The 19,095-nt window shown below is 47.6% G+C and overlaps 1 protein-coding gene across 2 annotated transcripts in view; it reads right to left on the reverse strand.

The window, feature by feature from the left end:
• SPOCK1 (SPARC (osteonectin), cwcv and kazal like domains proteoglycan 1) overlaps positions 1–19,095 on the reverse strand; it is a 461,772-nt gene that overhangs the window by 78,477 nt on the left and 364,200 nt on the right. For both annotated transcript variants that reach the window (XM_039836105.1, XM_039836104.1), the window contains one exon: positions 1,143–1,257. In XM_039836105.1, coding sequence (XP_039692039.1) covers positions 1,143–1,257 — 115 coding nt within the window. The remainder of the gene's footprint in view (positions 1–1,142; positions 1,258–19,095) is intronic.

A 19,095-nucleotide genomic window follows, 5' to 3' on the forward strand; every position in this document is an offset into this window, starting at 1 on the left:
ATAGTTGCCCTAACTTAAAACCACATGGCTTTAAGTTTTCTGCCCATACCACAAGGGGGCTTATGCACATTAACATTTCTTACTGCAGTTACAGAAATGAATCAACGAGATCAGCTTTTTGGTACTCAGGGGTAATCTATGGAGATTACTTGCTCTATGGTTTATGGTGTCCTGCCACATTGAGCTAAACCTCCCCAAGAGCCCTTTACCACGACATTTCTGTAGTCACCACCATGAACAAATACAGACGTGACTGGCATCTATGTGCCTTGGAAAAGATAGTGCGACTTATAAAGAGGCAAATGGATACCCTCACACCCTGGTTGTCCTCCTCTGTTACAAATAGAAGACACATGAGCACGCGCGCACACGCACACACACACGTACACACACACAGACGTGCAAGGTTTTCCACGGACTAGACAGTGATAACTGAGAAAGCCCAGCTCCACAGAAGGCAAATGCAAACTTCTATCTTCGGTCTCATTAAGGAAGCTTCAAAAAAGTACCTGAGACCAATGGATGACATTACTTTCTCCACCACGAAAACACCCAAATAAGCCCAACCTTCCTGCCCCTCTCCACCATGGAAGAGAAGCAGCTGCCCCTGGGGAGGGATTCTCCTTTCATCTGTCTCCTGGCTCCGTGCTGTATTCCAAGTAGAACACATTAATACAGAAATACTTTGGGCGGGGTACCCTCCTTCGTTATGACATCTCTGCAGTCTGTTTTGAAATTTGGTCTTGAGAACTTCAAAGGATTTAGAGATTAGAGTTCAAGGGCAGACCAAAATAGACCCCAGGGCAGGCCCTGGTGTGAGATGCTGAAAACCCTACCCTTCCTACACCATAGCCAATTTGACCTCTCAACACAGTGCACATCTTGGTCTAATGGAATTAATTCCAAAGATTCTCGGCTCTTCTTTTCCTTTTTAATGGTAGCTGAAACTGGCAGCTAAAGGCTGTTCGGGTAGGAGTCCCTAAACAAGCTGTGGGACTCACCAAGGGAGCCCCTCGCCCCCGCGGGGCCGAGGGTGGCTCTGATAAATGCCACGTCGATGGCATCAGGGCAGAGCTTGTCCATGCCAGCCCTCCCCAACCGCCCTTCCCTTCTTCAGGGAGTTTCCTGTGGTCCCCACTCACCGTTCTTTTCTGCCTTGTGTTTCGGTGCCTCGGGCTCCGGGAGACATGGACAGGGCCCATCGCAGAGCGTGGTGAGGCTTTTGCCAGTAGAACAAGAGTGGAACTCCATCTTGCACTGTGAAAGAGAGACAGAACAGGCCTTAGGAATGCGGCCAAGCTCACTCCCCCTTGGCTTCCTTGGGAAGCAGCCAGTGCCTCTCTCACCAGTTAGGCTCACAGGAGCAAAGACGGAGAATGGAGGAGCCCATCTCAGTTAAAGCTCTGGATTACAGAACACTAAATAAGAATGGTCTTTTAAGATTTTCCAATGCATAGGATAATGTCTAAAAACACTGCAGAAGCACCAGAAGTCTTGCTTTAAAAATTGGCACATTCAGCTGCAACTGTTAATAAAAGCATTAGTCTGAAACAACATGTTGGAATCCTATAGGCTTCACAGAGACCCCCGACCCCGTAGCAGAAGGCCACTCCTCCATGTTTCCTTGCTCCCACGTAAGAAGTTCTGCCAGTGGAGCATCCTAGACCCTCTCGGCTGTTCACACGCTCTTCCTGGGGAAAAGAGTATCTATCTATCTAGTAAGTTTGGCTGGGATGTGTGAGGCCTAGTGCTTCCCCTTGGGAACAAGTGAGGACTGAGGGCTTTTGCTTCAATGTCTACAACCTGAGTGTACACAGTCTTTACCCCCAGAGGATGCCTGTGGTTGTCTAACTAGTCCTGTGACTGGTTGGAGCATCCACCTAACTCTCAGATTCACTACTGAAGCCCAAAGCCACCTATCCTCTTGTCAACCCCTTCTCAGTAACAATGCTAGTGTCTGGGTCACTTTCTGCCAGCTCTTTACTCTTAAGTGTCAACTGATTCAGTACACAAGCAGGAAAGAGGGATGTTACTCATAGGTGCAAAAGGCCACGACAATTAGTCGTCATTTTATTATTCCTTCGCTATGGAAAAACAAACAGAGACTTGGAGAAGTGAAATAATGTGTGGAAGATCATGAAGCTCATAAGGGGTGGAGCCAGAATTTATGGCCACGTCTGACTCCAAGGCTAAGGACTTCATGGTCCCGTGTCACTGTCTGTGTCACGTGGGCGGGCTTGAGAGAACAGCCAGCCTGCACTCTACTACGTGTTACTATTGGCCTGAGTCTGGGTTGTCTGAGAGTTCGCTCCTTTTTTAATATAAAATTATCAAAATCAAGGTCTATGTGTAATCAGTCTTCTGCAAAGGCCCATGAGTCCAGGACCATGTCTGTATCCGGTGCAGTTTCAAAGGAAGAGGCGATAGGCAAATTTTACCCCCTGTGTGTGCAGCTCTTATCAGGTGCCATGGGGAATCTTTCAACAGAAAGAAAAGAGGCGATACGGCCCTTGCCCTTGGAAAACACTAATGCGTATCTTTGGAAAAGGCCACCAGCATTCGCAAAGGCAGCCACACGAGTACAGATGAAAAGGCTCATTGTGAGAGGACAAGCTATTTGGGCCCCATAGCGAGTACAAACCAAGGGAGAGAGAGCTTTTTCACCTGGTCCTAAATGCACCAAAGTCACGCTTGTGTAACTCCAACTATCACCACACAGCCACTGCCCACCCTTGCGGAGACAGAGCGACAGACAGGCCTCTAGGGTGCCGGCTTCCGCTTCATGCAAAACTCCCTTCTGTACATATTTGTCAGGGGTCCGGTATATGCCCGGTGTGGTAGCAGGAGGTATGGTGGCAGGAGGTGTAGGGGAAGCTGTGGTCCAGGCCTCAAACACTGACTGACTTAACGAGGAAGCAAAAACTAATGCCGTGTGGATGTGACGGAGGTGAGACGAGATGTGTATCTATGTGGGGAGGAAGCAGGAAAGAGACCTGTGGGGACGGACAGACCTGGAGACAGCCCAAACAGACGAAAGAAAAGCCAACAGGAATGCTGGAAGGTGGCAGGTGAGTTGCCACACGAAGTGGCTTTGTTTTAAATAGCACGGCGTGTGTCCACGTGCCGGGGGCCAGCGTGAAGACACTGCGGCCAGCCTCGCCTCCTCCTTCTCCCCGGGGCCAGCTCTCTGGAACAACCATCAGTTTCAGACTAGTGGTTCCCAAACTATCCTGTCGACAGAATCCCTAAAGCTAATTTAGGGGAAACTATATATTTCTATATAAAAATTTATTTTATAAAGTCAAAACTTATTACATTTACTTACCATAAAGCCTTATCATACTGCTACTGTCATTGCCTATTTCTATCTGTGCTAGACTGTAATACTTCTCCCAAACATCTGTGGCCTCCCTGAAAGAAGAATCTGCACTTTGCTCACTGCCCTGTGTCCTACAGCACAGCACGGCCCTCTGGCAACTGGACTTCCCTTCCCTGGTGGCCTCAGTCCTGCCCACCTGATTCACTCTCAGGGGCTTATGAGGAGTGACGCAAGCCAGGTTTGAGCAGACGTTTTAAGAACCACTGCCTGGTTTCATTACCTCTCTTGCTCTTCCTTCTACCATGAAAATGACATGTGTCAGATAAGGGCTGATCCTCCTGCCGGGGACCCAGAAGGCAGAGGACAGGCAACAGAGCTGAAGCTAAACCACAGCTAACAGGCAACACGCACAAGGAATTAATGCTTGCTCTTGTAAGCCACTGATGTTTGGGATCACTTGTTACCACAGCATAATTTAGCAAAAACTGACTGATAGAACAACCGACTTCCTACTGGACCGTGAAGTACTTAATAGCTGGAAAAGGTCTTAGTAACTGTCTTGGTCCTGGCACAATCACAACCTCTCCCCTCTTCCCATCCCCTCTTCCCCTCTCCCCTCTCCCTCTCCCCTCTCACACACACACACACACACACACACACACACACACACACACACACACCTGGCGCCACAGTAGTTGTTCAGGAAATAGCAGCTGAATGATAAAGGCAGAGGAAAGGTGGTGCTGTTTCCTCTGCTGCTCTAAGCCTCTGTTTGGGCACCAGGACGGACTCACCTGGCTGCACACGGATGCAGGTGCTGGAGCTTAGTATATCAGATGCTCGTTATGAACCATCCTTGACCGACATCCACTCCCTGAGCCTGCACTTTGAACTCCACATTCGGCATGCTGCCTTTCAGCCTCCTTGCTCACCCCAGTCTGTCAGTGGAGTCAGAATCTAGTCCGTCTGCTTCCTGGATGCCCAGAACACCAGTGTCCTGGGGAGACTTGCCTAGGAGCCCCTGTGAATGGCCATTCTAGTTACTTGGCTTCCTTGGCTGGTCCCAGTGCCTGTCTCCTGCACGGTCACTTTTGCAAATCTGTGGAGGCAGCCAGGCCTCCTCCCTGGCTCAGGAAGGTGCCATCGGAGAAAACAAGATTTACTTGTACCAGTGAAAATTCATGTTTTGAGGGCATAGATCTGCATTTTATCTTCTAAGACAATATGTGGCACTTAAATGAAACTCAAAGGACTATAATTCCATTTATTATAAAGCTCAAAACATGCTATGTGGAGATACATACATAAGTGGTAAAAGCTAGTTTAAAAGGGTGTGTGTGTGACAAATACCATCAAGATAGGGGTTACCTTGAGAGGAGGCAGGATGACAACATCAGCCCAGGAAAGCACTGTGAAAATTGGCAATGGCGTATTTCACAAGTTGGGTATTAGATTCTCAAGCTTTTGTTTTGTTACTAGGCTTGGCAACTTATATAAATAATACATATATGTGTATGTATCAAATACTTTATGATAAAATATAAAACAAAGTTTATTGGCTTCTATAGAGGTGATGACTAAACTAGAACCACACCTCCTGGGGACACTTGTTAGGGGGAGTCAGTGAGAGCGTGTGTGGACACCTCTGGGAAAGGGGGAAGGCACACGGCTCTGCACTGGAATCCTCACCAGGCAGAGGCACCCTGAGGGCCCGCAACTCATATGCTCCCTTCCTATAGCACTTTTCTAAGTCCCACTCGTCAATTTCCCACCTGGTCTCTTACCCCATCCTCTCTCCCCCAGGTTCTTGCTACAGAAGAGCAGATATAGAAGCCAAAAGGCAATCACCACACCAACTTTACCCAGAGGGGTTAGAAAATTCAGACTACAGGGCTTCTTGCTGGACTGGGCTGTGCAGCAAGACCGGGACCTTCCCACCAAGCAGCCGCCTCCAGCTGCCTCTCCCGACCTGCAAGGAACAGAGGCCCAGGAAAGCCCTGGCCACCTGCTCCCAAATCGTAGGTGGAAAGAATGCACAGAGCTGCCAGGGCTTTGCAAAAGTGTGCCCTGGTCTGTGTATCTATAGTTTCTGAAGACCCAAGGCAGGTGTGCTGTCCCTTGAATATAAGGCTGTCAAGAGAACAAGAGCCAAGAGAAAAAGAGGTGGCCAGCATCACCTTTCCAACGCAGTGATTCTGCTCCTCGAGTCAATATGCACCTGACCCGAGGGACACTGGGCTCCCACCCTCAGGACATATGTAGCCTTCCCTGGGAAAGAGGCAGGTAAAGCACAGAGCAGCAGAGTGGAAGGATTCTCCTGAGGAGATGTGCGGAGGGAGAAATGTGTCTCCTCAACACCTCAGGGCCATTGCTGGCTCCCCTACTCCACTTCAGGGCCAGATGACAAGGGTTCGGAATCCCCACACCTTCTCTCCTACAATGTGCTCAAAGCAGGAATTAAAAACTGGCAAAATTATAAATGATAATTTCTTTGCAGTTAGGACTTGCTCAGATAGCATTCAACAGCCCCCTCCACACCTGCCCTGCAGGTACTGATTCTCCAGGCAGCCAACCAGTGCCCTGCCCGGTTTTGTCGACCTGTGTCACAGCAGTGTCTCCGAGTTAAAGAGGGCGCATTGGGAGCCTACCTCTTAGAGTCCGCAGCCTGGAGGTGGAGAAGCAAAAAAGAAATTACAAAATGATATCCCTGGGAACTGATAAGGGGATGCTCATAACTTCTCACTAGAATAAAAACTTTGGGGTATGAAAAAAGAAGAGCTCATAGGTAAAAATGAATTTTGGGGGTTTAGAGTAGAGAGCCAGTCAATTACTCAAAGTTCACAAATAGCCAAAGCTAAAGGCACACCCTGGAGCTCCCCACCAGAGGGGGAAAGAGACTCAGATGTGAATGCGGTCACCACCTTGTAGCCTATACCGGAAGTGGGTCTAATTGGAGAGGAACCACCCCTGTTCTGGCTCCCTCCTCCCTCTAGAAGGAAAAGCTTTGCACCTTGTGTGACTATTGAATTACATCCCTCATGAAAGATATTTTGGATTCTTAACCCAAATAAATAGTATCTTTACAGAGATGGTCAAGTTAAAATGAGCTCATTAGGGCGGGTCCTATTCCAATATGACTGGTGTGCTTATAAGAAGGGGAGTTTGGACACAGAGACAGAAGTAGAGGGAAGATGACAGTGTGGAGAGAAACGGAGAATTTTTTGGCCATCTACAAAGGACATCTGAGGCCACCAGAAGCTAAAGAGAGGCATGAGACCAATTCTCCCTCACAGCCTCAGAACCAACCGACCCTGCCTACACTTGATTTCAGACTTCTACCTCCGGGACTGGAAGACGATAAATTCCTGTTGTTCAAAACTCCCAGTTTGTGGAACTTTGTTACAGCAGCCCTAGCAAACTAATACACCTTTCATCCAGATTTTTAAGAAGAGATAGTCTCTAAGAAATGGAAGCGCCTTATCTTAGGTTTATAAAGCACAGATCTTTGTGCCAAGGTGGCTCGGTTCTCCCGGGAAGAAAGTAAATAACATGGAGTGGCAGCCTCAGGATATAGAGCAATTGGACATAAAGAATGTGACCAAATTATATCAGCTGTGACTCCTGCCCAGCAAAGAGGAAATATGAAAATCCCAAGCCTTTATATTGATTCACGATAAAGCAGTTAAATAATTAGCCATGCTATTTAAAGAAGGAGAGTTGAGAAAGTGGAAAATTAGTTAAGGATTTTCAAACACTGCATTGAAACCCATTTCATACGAGCACAAATATAAATATGCAGCCCCGAGGCTTCTAGATCCCTTGACCTGCTGTGACAAAAATGCCTTCCCCAGTCATCGCAGAAACAGGGAAGACAGAAAGAGTCAAAGATTTCACGAATGGGGAGAAATATTCAAAATGTTGACCTACTTAAAAATATATGTGCCAGCAGATTTCCCAACCAATCTCTTCTTCCACTTTGTATAACACACCAACGCGTCAGAATGAGCGCATGTTCTGCAAATGGCCGGTAAATCTTTCTCTTCTATGATTTGTAAAGCAAAACTAATAGCCTCTGTCTGGTTCACTGCTCACGCAGGTCTCCACTGAGTCCAATTCTCCAGCTCTCCACACTCTTCGCTTTGCCTTGCATGCTTTGGGTATTATTTTTAACATTTTATTTAAATTGCTTTCTCCGCTGTTTTTCATCAACCTATCATCTATTTTTAAACCAGACTGTTGACAGTTCACAGTTGACAATTGTGTTCACAGTTGATGAATTCTGATTTGTTTTTATTCCCCTAAAATCATGTCAAAGAAGGGGGGGATAATCTCACAGCTCTGCTGGCTTTAGTAATTGGGCGTGAAGCGTGTGCCTGCTGACTGCATGTTATCCCTGGTGAATGGAAGGACAAGCCAGCCGTCCATCTCTGCCCAGAGCTGGAGAGTCTCAGTGGTCATCTGGAAGGAGCCATGCAGAGAAAGACTTTGTTCTCAATTCAGAGCTTTACCAAACGTGCATTTATACATATTTTCCTTATTTACTAAGCATCCACTATGGGCCAGGCCGTGTTCTAGGCTCTGAAAGAATAACAGGACAAAGGCCCTGTTCTCATGCAATTGACATGGCAGGTGCTGATGTGGAGAAGCATGAAGGAGGGTAGGAGATAGAGAATGATTAGGTAGTGACCAGGAAATCTGGTAAGATGATGTCTGGGCGAAATACGAGAGGAAAGAATAAAGAGAGCCATACAGCTACTTGGGGGAGGGGGTTCCAGGCAAAGGGATGTGCAGATGCTGACTGTACTTGAGAGACAGCAAGGAAGTCAGTGTGGCTGGAGGGGCATGAGCAAGGAGTGAGTGGAATGGGTCATCTCAACTGAAGGGTCAGCCTTCTCAAGAAGTGTGTCACTCGGTCTCTCTCTCTGTCTCTCTCTCTCTCTCTGGCTCTGTGTCTCTGTCTGTCTGTCTGACATCTGTCTGTCTGTCTCTCTCTCTCTGCCACACACACACACACACACACACACACACATACCGCACTTTTTAACCACACTTTTACATTTTCTGAGGTAAGAGTTCCAAAGAAGGCAGAACCTTAAACTTTAAAACCAAATTGCTAAAAATGTAAAACAGGAAAAGCTCTTCTTTATAGAAGAATGTCAGCTAAACAAATTTAGAAGGAATGCCAGAATTAGAAAATCATCATTTTGCAACTCCCCATGTAATAACTGAGTCAGGAAAGGATCGTTTGATGTTTACTAAAAATACTGAGTGAAAGTTATTGGGGAACAGATCATTAGCACAGTCTGAAAGTGTCACCCACAGAATACCTAGTTATTAAGATAGGAAAATGTACATTTTCAAAAATACACCTATGGCAGTTACCCCTTAACAAAGGGCCCAAGGGTCCAATTTAGTGCTAGCTTGTACCTCGTGATGGGCTACAAAAGTGTGCAATAGCACCTAGGTGACATTGGGTGCCAAAAATGCCTGATCTGAATCTATTCATTAGGAAACAAATTCAAAATTGAGGACATTTTATAAGATAACTACCCAAACTCCCCCCAAATACACAAAACTCTGGGGTGAGTGGGTCATTATTCTAGATGAGAAGACATGAAATAGGTGAAACAAATGTAATGGGTGAGACTTGACTGGATCTTGAAAAAAAAATATACAAAGCTATAAAATACATTCTGGGGAAAATTGTGATTTTAATGTGGGCTGTATGTTAGGTGATACTGAATCATTGTTCTCGTGGGTATAATAATATCTACTAAGGTGGCTGTGTGAGAATGCCCATTTCCTTGGGGGTGAGGTGCCACAGTGTCTGCAAATTATTTCTAAATGATTCAGGCAAAAAACAAAAACAAAACAAAACAAAACAAAACAAACAAACCAAAAAACCTATGTATGTGCACACAGAGAGAGAAAGAGAGAGAGAGTGCAAACACTATACAGTGGCAACAACTGCTAAATCTCTGTGATGGGTATACAAGTATTCATCGCATAATTCTTTAAACGCTTCCTATACTTAATAATTATTAAACCAATAGCTAGAGAACAATAAATGTAACTTGCTTTGCCCAGGGGTGCTAGGAAAATTCTTCCCAGAGCCACTCCTATTTGCTCCCCTGAACTTCTCTGTCTACGGCGCTCTGGCCACCCCATCTACGGCAATGACTTTGGTCCCTGCCTCTCCCGGCTGGAGGGTGCACCCTTGGAGGGCAGTGAGGATGTTGTTCACCATCGTCTGCAGGACCTGGCCTAGAGTTGCACGGAGGAACCCTTCAGCAAGGATTTGTTAGACAGATGATTGGTGTTTTCCTGAAGCACAAAGTCTCTTAATTGACGTAAGCAAGCAACGTGCAATGAGAAAGCTAAACAGAGGCCCACTGAATTGCAGCATTTCAGACCTTGAAAAGACACTCTTTCAAGTTGCATCTGGAGAAACTGAGGCTGGAGGAAACTAGGCATCTTGTCTCAGGTCATTCTCTTAATTTCTAAAGACCTTGTTTATCTTGTCAAGGATGTAGCAAATCCTTTTTCTGCAAACAAAGAGTCGAATTTCAGTGCAGTCTTTAGAGGCGAGGTTGCATAAACTTTAACCTGCTTAACAAAACCAGTGGAGAGCCTTGCACATGAAATATCGAAGGAGAGTAGCCAGTCTATGTGAGGGAGCCTAAGGCAGAGACACTATTTCCCCTAAAGCAGGAGTTCACATGACAAGTTACTGAGCCAACTCTGAGCCAACTCCTCCTTCCTTTGATTTGCGGAGCCCTCCATGAGATGCATCCAACAGTGATGGGGCCTCAGTGAAGGGAGCTGCCCCACAGGTGTCTGCTCCCCCGCGAAAGCCCTCCCCGACTCCCCATATCCGGCCCTGTCCATGCCGTATGCTCCCCATCATCACGCACCTGGGCTTCCTTGCCCTATTCACACTGCTTCTCACTTCTGGGACCTTGCCCTGCTATCCGCTCTGCCTGGGAGCCTCTTAAGGCTGGATAGCATTTTGAAACTTCCTATTTCTATGGGAGTTGTCCTCTATCTGAGATTTGGAAGACAGCACGGATAAGGAAGACTTGGAGTTCCCAGGCCCTGTCAGCCTCCTGGGGACATTGCAGACACCCAAACCCAAGGAGGGAGGACTGCCAGGTATGCATCAGGAGAGGGAGGACTGTGTACAGCCTCACCAGGCATGGCCTGGATGCATCAGAGAGTCCCAGACCCAAAGAGGCCCTGGAGACAGGGACACTTAAATGTCCCTCCCTGCCCCCATCTTCTTCAGGTCTTTGGCTCGAATGTCCACCTGCTCATCGAAAGCGTCTCTCTTTTTAACCCTTTTAAAAATGATCCTCTTACACTGTTTTATTTTGCTTTTTTATGTCTTCCTTGAAGAACCTGAGTTCCGTGACAACAGAGATCTTCGTTTTGTTCATTGCTATATCCAAAGTACCTAGAACGGCACCTGGCACATAGTAGGCACTCAATGAAAATGCACTGAGTAAAGGAATGAGTGAATAAAAGCAACGGCATTTGTGCAGAGGTGACCGGCAGGCCAGTGCCTCTACCCCACCTGTGTCTGACTACTAATAAGAGCTCAGACCCTTGTCAGGACCCCAGCAAGGAGGCAAAACTCACAAGAGTATGGATGTCAGGCTTCCTTCCAGCCCTGCAGGAAAGGGAATCCAAGTAGAAACGGAACCGATTTATGTGGCAGTGAAGCAGTATGCCACTTAAAGGACACCTGGATGTGAGGACAGCAGTCAGATCTTCCTGCTTCCTTGTCTGGCTCTAGTTCCCCCTCCAGGAAGACCTCAGGGGTTTCCTGCCTTTGTGGTTCATTTTACAGATTAAGAAGCAAACCCTTAAGAAGGCAAATGACTGCCTCAAGGACACAAGGACAGGAAATGATAGATTTCATTTTGAATGTAGGTCACTCAGTTTCTTCCTGGTCCACTGCCACTTGGTGACTCACAGACTCCTAAGCAAAGCCTTTCTGGGCATCCCTGGATGGATGGCTGAATGAAGAGGCAGAGGACAGGGAGGAAAGAAAATGATGACGGAGCTGGGAGATGGAGAAGAGAAGGGAGGCCCCTGCTGGAGGCTGCCTCGATGCTGAGCTACAGCAGAAAAATGAAGCCGGCTGGCCACTTCTCCCTAAATTATGAAACCCTTGCTTGTCAACTGCACTCATGATAATGTTATTCGAAGGTACTTCAAATTGTTGCAGATAGCTCAGACCACTTACAGAAGTCAAGCTGATTAGCCAACAGACCTGGTTAAGATGATGTGGGCCCCTTCCCTCTGTGTTCCGGAAGCTGACGGCACCCAGCTTTACCTCCTCCACTCCTGGCTAACAGAGTAACTGTCAAGTATCATAATGGGGTCTCCTGAGCGAAGCATTCTCAGGCGCTGGCAGTCCAGAATGGCCCAGCCAAAGCCTCAAAGAAGAGCATCGGGTGTCTGAACTTGACTCCTACCTGTGGTAAGCTCCTTAGGAGCAAGAATTGGACGCTGTCCATGCTCACATCCCCCAGGGCCAGACATGAGCCTGCATCACAAAAATGAGTAGAAAAGGACTTGCTGAAATTGATTCATCATCTTCCCAGCAATTTCAAGAGGTTAGAGACTACCAGTTCCATTCTACAGGTGGTGGTGGGCAGGGAAACGGTAAGGAAGAAGGAAGGAAGGAAAGAATGACAGAAGAAAGAGGAAGAAAGCAGTAGAGGAGGTAGGACGGAAAGGGGGGAGGGAAGAAAGTGAGAAGAAATACAAGGAAGAGAATGGCAGAGGTGCTTCAAGTGGAAGAAAAAGCAGAAACCCTCCAGGAGAGCCTTGGGGAGGCACGAGAAGCAGGTGCCTTTGCTATCTCTCGCCCAGTCTGGGTGTGTGGGCTCAGGCAGCTAAAGAAGAAAGGAAGAGAATGTTCTGAGGTGCTGGCACCTGCTTAAAATAAAAATGTCTCTGCCACTATAAATGCCCTTGGGACACCTGTTTCTCCAGCTGTCCCGGCTTCTTTGGGGGCCCTCCCACCGCCCTAGAAGGCACCTCTCCATATTGCCCACATCCCCTCCACACAGAGCTGGGGCAGTTTCCCCCAAGGACAGGATGCACAGGAGGTGGCTGGCAATCTGAGGAGGCACCTAATTCGTATCATGACCCTCACTTTGCCAGCTGCGATGGTGGAAGGAGAGAGACTATCTGCCCAGGCTCTGTCTGCCTCTCTCCCTGTAAAACCATAAGGCTACCTGACACTCAGCTCCACTGCTTACTAGAGGTGAAACTCTGAGCAATATGCATACCCAGCCCAAGCCTTCCTTCCCTTATTACTAAATAGATAACCCTTCCTGCAGCTGTCAGGAGGACAGAATGGACAAGAAGAGACCCCTAGTGCCTGGCGGTATCCTGGCACCTGGCAGACAATGCACCTGAGTCCCTCCCTCTAGTCCTCCCAGCCCCGCCTTCGTTCTTACCTTGCTCCAACGGCCTCTCCACACTCGACTGATCTTTGTAAAATGCAAATTTGTATGTGATACTCCGCCCCAATTTACACCCATTCTTTGTTCCCTGTCATCTTCAGATAGATAAAAAATAAAGGTTCTGAAGCCAGCCGAAAAGGCCTCTGGTGATCTATGGCCCACATAACCCTCCACCCTCATCCCTTGGCTTCTCTCTCAAACGCGTGACCCCTCTGCTCCAGAGTACAGACCCCCAAGCAATGACACATGCTCCACCTTGGGCCCCTCCTTCTGGACACCTTGCTCTGTCTGTGGTAGGTGTAGAAAGCTCCAAGCACCTGTGCTCACCTCAACCCCAACACTTGCCCTGTATTGCAATGACTGCCTTCTTGCCTGTCTGTAGGGAGCTCCGCAAACACGATGTTTTAATTCACTTGTTTGGCCTCAGTGCTTAGCAAAGCATCTAAAAATCAGCGGGCACTAAATAAATGTTGATCGATTAACAGATGGTTGGGCAGACGAAGGGATGGACGGCAGTCCCTCCCATCTCACTGCCTGTTGAGCAAGTCTGCACAGGCTCTAGGGTCTTCATCTCCACCTGATTAAGTCATCTCTCACCACACAACTCCAGACTTTGATACTCCTTGGCCCCGTGAGTGACATCCGGGGTCACAGTCTACCAGATGCAAAGCCTGGACGGTCCTCTTCCTACCCGGTGTGATTCTCCCTGCTTATTGAGAGCCAGACCAAAGATGCCCCAGTGCTCTCATTTTCCTCCCTGCCCAGAGGAAAGCTCAAGTCCTCGTCTCTGAGGCCCGTCACCTCTGGTCCTGACTGTGCTTCTCCACTCTTTCCGCAGCTGCTCTCCGCCCTCCTCCCCAGTCCTTGCTTCGCTCTGACATTCCCCTCACCTGAAAGTCTGTCACTCTTCCTATCCCAAGACCCCTGCCGCAGGCAGGCCATGCTCCCCTGGGACACCCCCTGACCACTCCTGCTCCTGGAAACCAGCCAGGCTCCAGACATTTCCAGCCCACACCTCTCAACTGCCACAGTCCCGTGTCCACTCCTCTTTTTCCTCTTGTCCTCTCCATTTATAATGGAGCTGCAGGACTTTGGGGCTTTTGTGTAACACATCTGCATATTCTTCGGAGTAAAGGTACTAAGTATACTTGTACCCTCTACGGTGCCAGAAGAAATGGCTTACAAAGTCTCAACTATATATATGGTTATAAAGTCATGTGTATATATGTATATATACATATATATGTATATATATATACACACATCACACACACACACACACACACACGCACACACGTAATTGTTCACTACAATTAGTTGTCATGGAAGAAAGCACATTGCTAAAAGATTTACTACATTTTCTCCTTTAATTTTCGCCCCAGCCTTTACACCATAAGAACTAAAGCAACAGCCGTCTTACACATGAAGAAACTAAGGCTCAGAAACGTTGTTTGCCCAATGAAAGCCAGGTCTAAGCTGCAGAGCCAAGATTCAAACCCAGGCTATCTGACTCTAAAGACTGTATTCTTAAGGTCCCATTACATGGCTCTATGTCAAGATGTTTACCAAGCTCACACAGTGGTCCTCCTGGTCAGCCCGTGGTGCCCACAAGAACTGTATCTTACAAAGAAAGTCAAGACACACAAACCATGGGGTGTCCTCCATGAACTGTGCCAAGGTCACGTGCCCTTAGGATTATATCATTCTATACCTGGAAAGGCAGAGGAGGTGGCATCCTTTCCAGGTGTCCAGTAGGGCCACAATCATGATCCCACTGGAACACAGGCTCCATGAGGGCAGGGAGCTTGGTCTTTTCATTCACTGATGCATCTCAGGCGCCTAGAACAGTGCCGGGCACATAGTGGGTACCATTATTTATTCAATGAAAGAATAAATGAATGAGATAGAAAACGAGCCCCTAGAAGCACCGTCAGATCTATTGCCAAAGCAAGAATGAGTTTCTTGGAGAAACGAGGGAAGAAAACCATAGACATTCTAAGTGCCTACAGCAGAGAGAGCACTTCACAGCCACCAAATGGCGGAGATAAGATGACCACATCACTCAAGAAAAGGAAGCTCAGAGCAAACAGAAGTCCACCTCGAACCCATAACCTCTGCAAAGCAGCCTAGCAAAGGTCCCTTCTGTGGCTTCAAACTAATTGTCTGACCTCCTAAGGTTTCCCAGGTACTTAACAAAGCTCAGACAATGATGAAGTCAGTGATGATCCCCTCAGCAGGAGGGCTTGCTGCCTCCTGTCCCAAAGCATGTCTCAGGGGCCTCACGGGGTCTCTTTCCTGTCATCCACATTTCTTTGTCATCACTAACAGGCTGTAGAGACAAGCTCCTGATTCTTGTTTTCTGAAGTGGTGACCTCTCAGAGCCTCTGCATAAAACCCTCCTCTCTTCCCTTAAATATGGAGATTCCACAGATGAGGAGGAGGAAGTACAGACACGGAAAGAGTAGCAGCAGATTTCTAGAGCGATAGAGCCCATGTTGCTCTCCAGCAGCCCCTGACGTTCTGAAAAATGAGAAAACAGATACCAGCTAAGCTCTCCACCAACTCTTTTCCAAAGCTAACATTTCACAAGGTCAAAAAAAGTCATTAACATCTCGCCACGGCCTGATATGAGATAACCATCACCAGCCGTTCAGTTCCACTTTATGTCTGCTCTTCAGCCCAATTTCCTCCTCTCTCCCCTCTACTCTCTCTAGAAAATAAACCCCAAATGCCTTTCTGAATAAAGCCTGCATATGTTCATAAGTGCCAATAAAAATGAAGGTGTCGATAAAGGTGACCAGAAATGTCAAAGCAGACTTTTGACCAAATGCAGCAAGATTAAGGTGATATTTTTAAAAGGAAACAGTAACTTAAACTTTGAATTACTGCCTGATTTTACTGCTTAGAGATGAAAGACCCTGTAGTGCTCAACGAAAAAGCGATATAACTCAAAGAGGATTTTCTTTGCTTGGCATCACCTCTGTGAAAAATACATTTAAGTAATAAAATGCCCTTGCAAGAGTTCATTCTCCGATGGAGCTGAGTTGTGAAACTGGTGAGGGCTGGACAAAGTCCGTCATTTTTCCTTCCTTTTGATTACAGTTTTCCCCGCAAACGGGTCTCATCTCATTTCTCCTAGAACCTGATGAAAGGTGAGCTGGCCAGATCAGGTGCCCAATGAGGCTGACCTTGTGACCATTCTGCCCGGCGAGGCAAGTGTGAGCTAATGTTCCCACTGCTCAACCCGTGACCAGAAATGTCTAAGTCTCATCATTCATGAAGACCCCTTCTCCTTTTGTACTCTTTCTTGAGGACAAAACAAGAGCCCCCGTGACTCTGAGACAGCCATGGCTTGATACAAACTTACAAGGCTGTGTGAGGTCCAGGCATCTGATGCTGATATGTAGATACCTGGGTAACTTCTTGAGATGTACAGACAAAAGCAGATGTGAAGCCAGGTCAGCCCTGGGGACAAAGAGAGCACTTGCAAAAGACATGTGTAGCACTTGCAAAAAGCTCAGTCTTTTGATGAGATGGCAGGACCCCAAACAAGTGAGTGGGGACGGTTATATAGATAGATTGAAGGGGTAAGCAACTGGCATGGGTCCAGAGAGGAGGGGCAAGAATAGGAACCCAGCTATAAGGAGGCAGGCATTTGGGGACAAGAAGCCACTAGAAGCCCCTGTGAAGATTGTAGGGTGAGTTGAGATGAGGATACGTGACAGTTATCTAGGTCCTAAAGAAATGGGACACAAGAGAAGCAGTTGGTAAAGCTTTTCAGGGTCAATCAGCTGTAGCTTTCCACCCTGGCCGTGTGTCCTTGGGCAGAGAATAGGGTCAGGAAGGCCCCAGAGTTTGGACTGGGCCTCATTCTACAGAGGTCTAAGCAAAATGGTGTGGCTTCAAAGATCTAAGAGCACATTACACATTCAGCCCTCAGCTCCAAGCTTCACACAAGCCTTTCCTTCCCTTGATTTCAAAGTTAGAAAGTTCAAACTAGTTTCTACCAAGTTTCTACTTGCAAATATTGATGTCAAACCAGAACCAGTGTTAATCAGGCCAAAATTCATTAACGAAGGCCAACTGCGAGCTCCAGGAAGCTAGCTGCTCTCCATCTAAGATCATTTGTGTTTCTTATAGCCGAGTGATTTTTCAAACACTCTAACACCAAGCCCTGGGGGTATGGCCGTGAATGTAACGGTACGGCTCTCGTCTCACAGTGCCTGCTGCCATGTGTGTGCTCCCTACTGTGCCAGGGACTTCTGCGCCATGGAGTAATAATGAGCACTCACGTGGTGGCACCCCTCATCATGTCATTGCCACAGATAATTAGGCTCATCAATTTTCTCCTTCCCTCTGCTGTGTTAGGGGGATGCCGCTTGTGAAGCCCACAAGGAAGTCAACACAGCAGCCACTCGAATCCTCGGAAGCTGCACTGCTGACTCTCCGGAACAGCAGAGCACTTAAGAGCAGAAGCTCGAGAATCAACTGACCTGGGTGCAAATGCCCTTCCTAGCTATGGGAAAATTAATCAGCCTTCTGTGCCTTAGTTTCTGAATCTGTAAAATGGGGGAAATAATGACACCTGTCTCAATGGGATGTTATACTCAATTTATTAACCTAATATCTATTGAGCACCTACTATGTGCCAGGCAGTGTTCTAGCTGCTAGGGATATAGTAGTGAACAAAACTAGGTAAAGCCAGCCAAGGCTGCTAGAGCTTATATCCTAGAGAAGGAAGCCAGATATAGGCATATCTCATTTTATTGCACTTTGCATTATTGTGCTTCACAGATGTTGTGCTTTTTTACAATTGAAGGCAAGATCCTCCGCCAGCAAAAATATTACGACTTGCTTTACAGTGATACTCGCTTTACTGTGACACTCGCTTTACTGCGATGCTCTGGAACCACACCTGCGGTATCTCCAAGGTGCGCCTGTACTAGAAAAAATCCATATTAAGTGAAATGATGTATAGGAAGTGCTCGGCACAATGTCAGACACAGGGCACAGGCTGTGAGAGCGGGGACACGCGGATGCATCCGGGACATGCATCTCTCCCCGCCACGCCTGCCATGGTGGGAACGGAGATGAGGGACGACACTCCTTCAGACTTCATCTTAGGGATGCTTGCCGGGCTACTATCCCTCCGGTGCGACAGAAATAAACGATGATACAATAAGCATCCTACTTGGGTCAGGAATGAGACAATGCCATGGAGAGGGAAGGACGGGAGGCAGACAAATGCAGACTCAAACCTCAGCTCTTACCTTGTTCATTCTATGACCCAGAACAAGTCACTTCACCCTCTGAGGCTCAGTTTCTGCATTTGTAAAACGGGGATAATGGCACCTGCCCCGCTGAGTTGTGAGGGTTACCCAGGATGATGGTTCTGGCTCAGCCCAGCGCCGGGCACAGGGTGGGAGCTCATTCCCCTCTGCCAGCCCCACCCTCATCCACTACGCCAGCTCAGGAAGCTGCAGCTGTTATGGTGCCCCCATTTCACTTCTGAGGCTGTGCCCAGGGTGCCTGAGTCACATAGAAAGGAAAAACCGAGATTTAAATTTGGGGCCATTACAAACCATAGCTTGGAAGCATATGAGAGGCAAGAGCAGGAAAGTGACATTTCCCCAAGCAGAAGCTCAGTTCTAGTGAAATGATCCCACTCACCATCTGCAAGGGGTGTAAGCTGCCGGCCAGCCCTCCTCTGCTGACTTTCCACACCAGAAGGAGGGAGGAGGCTACTGATAGGGAGGGCCGGGAGGAGACAGTTTGAGAGAGAGAGATCAGTGCCCTGGTGAATCCTAAAAACAGTTTTGCTCTCTGCATTGGAGAGGAAGAACCTTACCCCTCACAAAGGAACAAAGAAAGGTGAAGCTGGGTGCGTGCTCGTCCAAGAAAAAATGGCCACCTCCATTTCTGTGCAACCATTACTACAGTAGATGCCCCAAAATTATGACAATGACAGAAATGATGAGGACAGTAACTACTGAAAAGTAGAGCTTTGCATCCATTAGCTCAGAGGTCCCCAACCCTCGGTCTGTGGCCTGTTAGGAACCGGACCGCACAGCAGGAGGCAAGCGAAGCTTCATCTGTATTTGCAGCCGCTCCCCAGCGCTAGCATCGCTGCCTCGGCTCCGCCTCAGGTCATCAGGCATTAGATTCTCATAGGAGCACTGGTCCCTCGTGCCAGAAATGTTGGGGACCAATGCAATAGCTCATTTGATCTATTGCATGATAAACCTCTAAGGTACACATGCTTGGTTCTTAAAATATCTGCCAACCGGATGGGTGGAA

Source organism: Pteropus medius, unplaced genomic scaffold (assembly GCF_902729225.1).
Source record: "Pteropus medius unplaced genomic scaffold, Ma_sr-lr_union100, whole genome shotgun sequence".
NCBI classification, from domain to species: Eukaryota; Metazoa; Chordata; class Mammalia; order Chiroptera; family Pteropodidae; genus Pteropus; species Pteropus medius.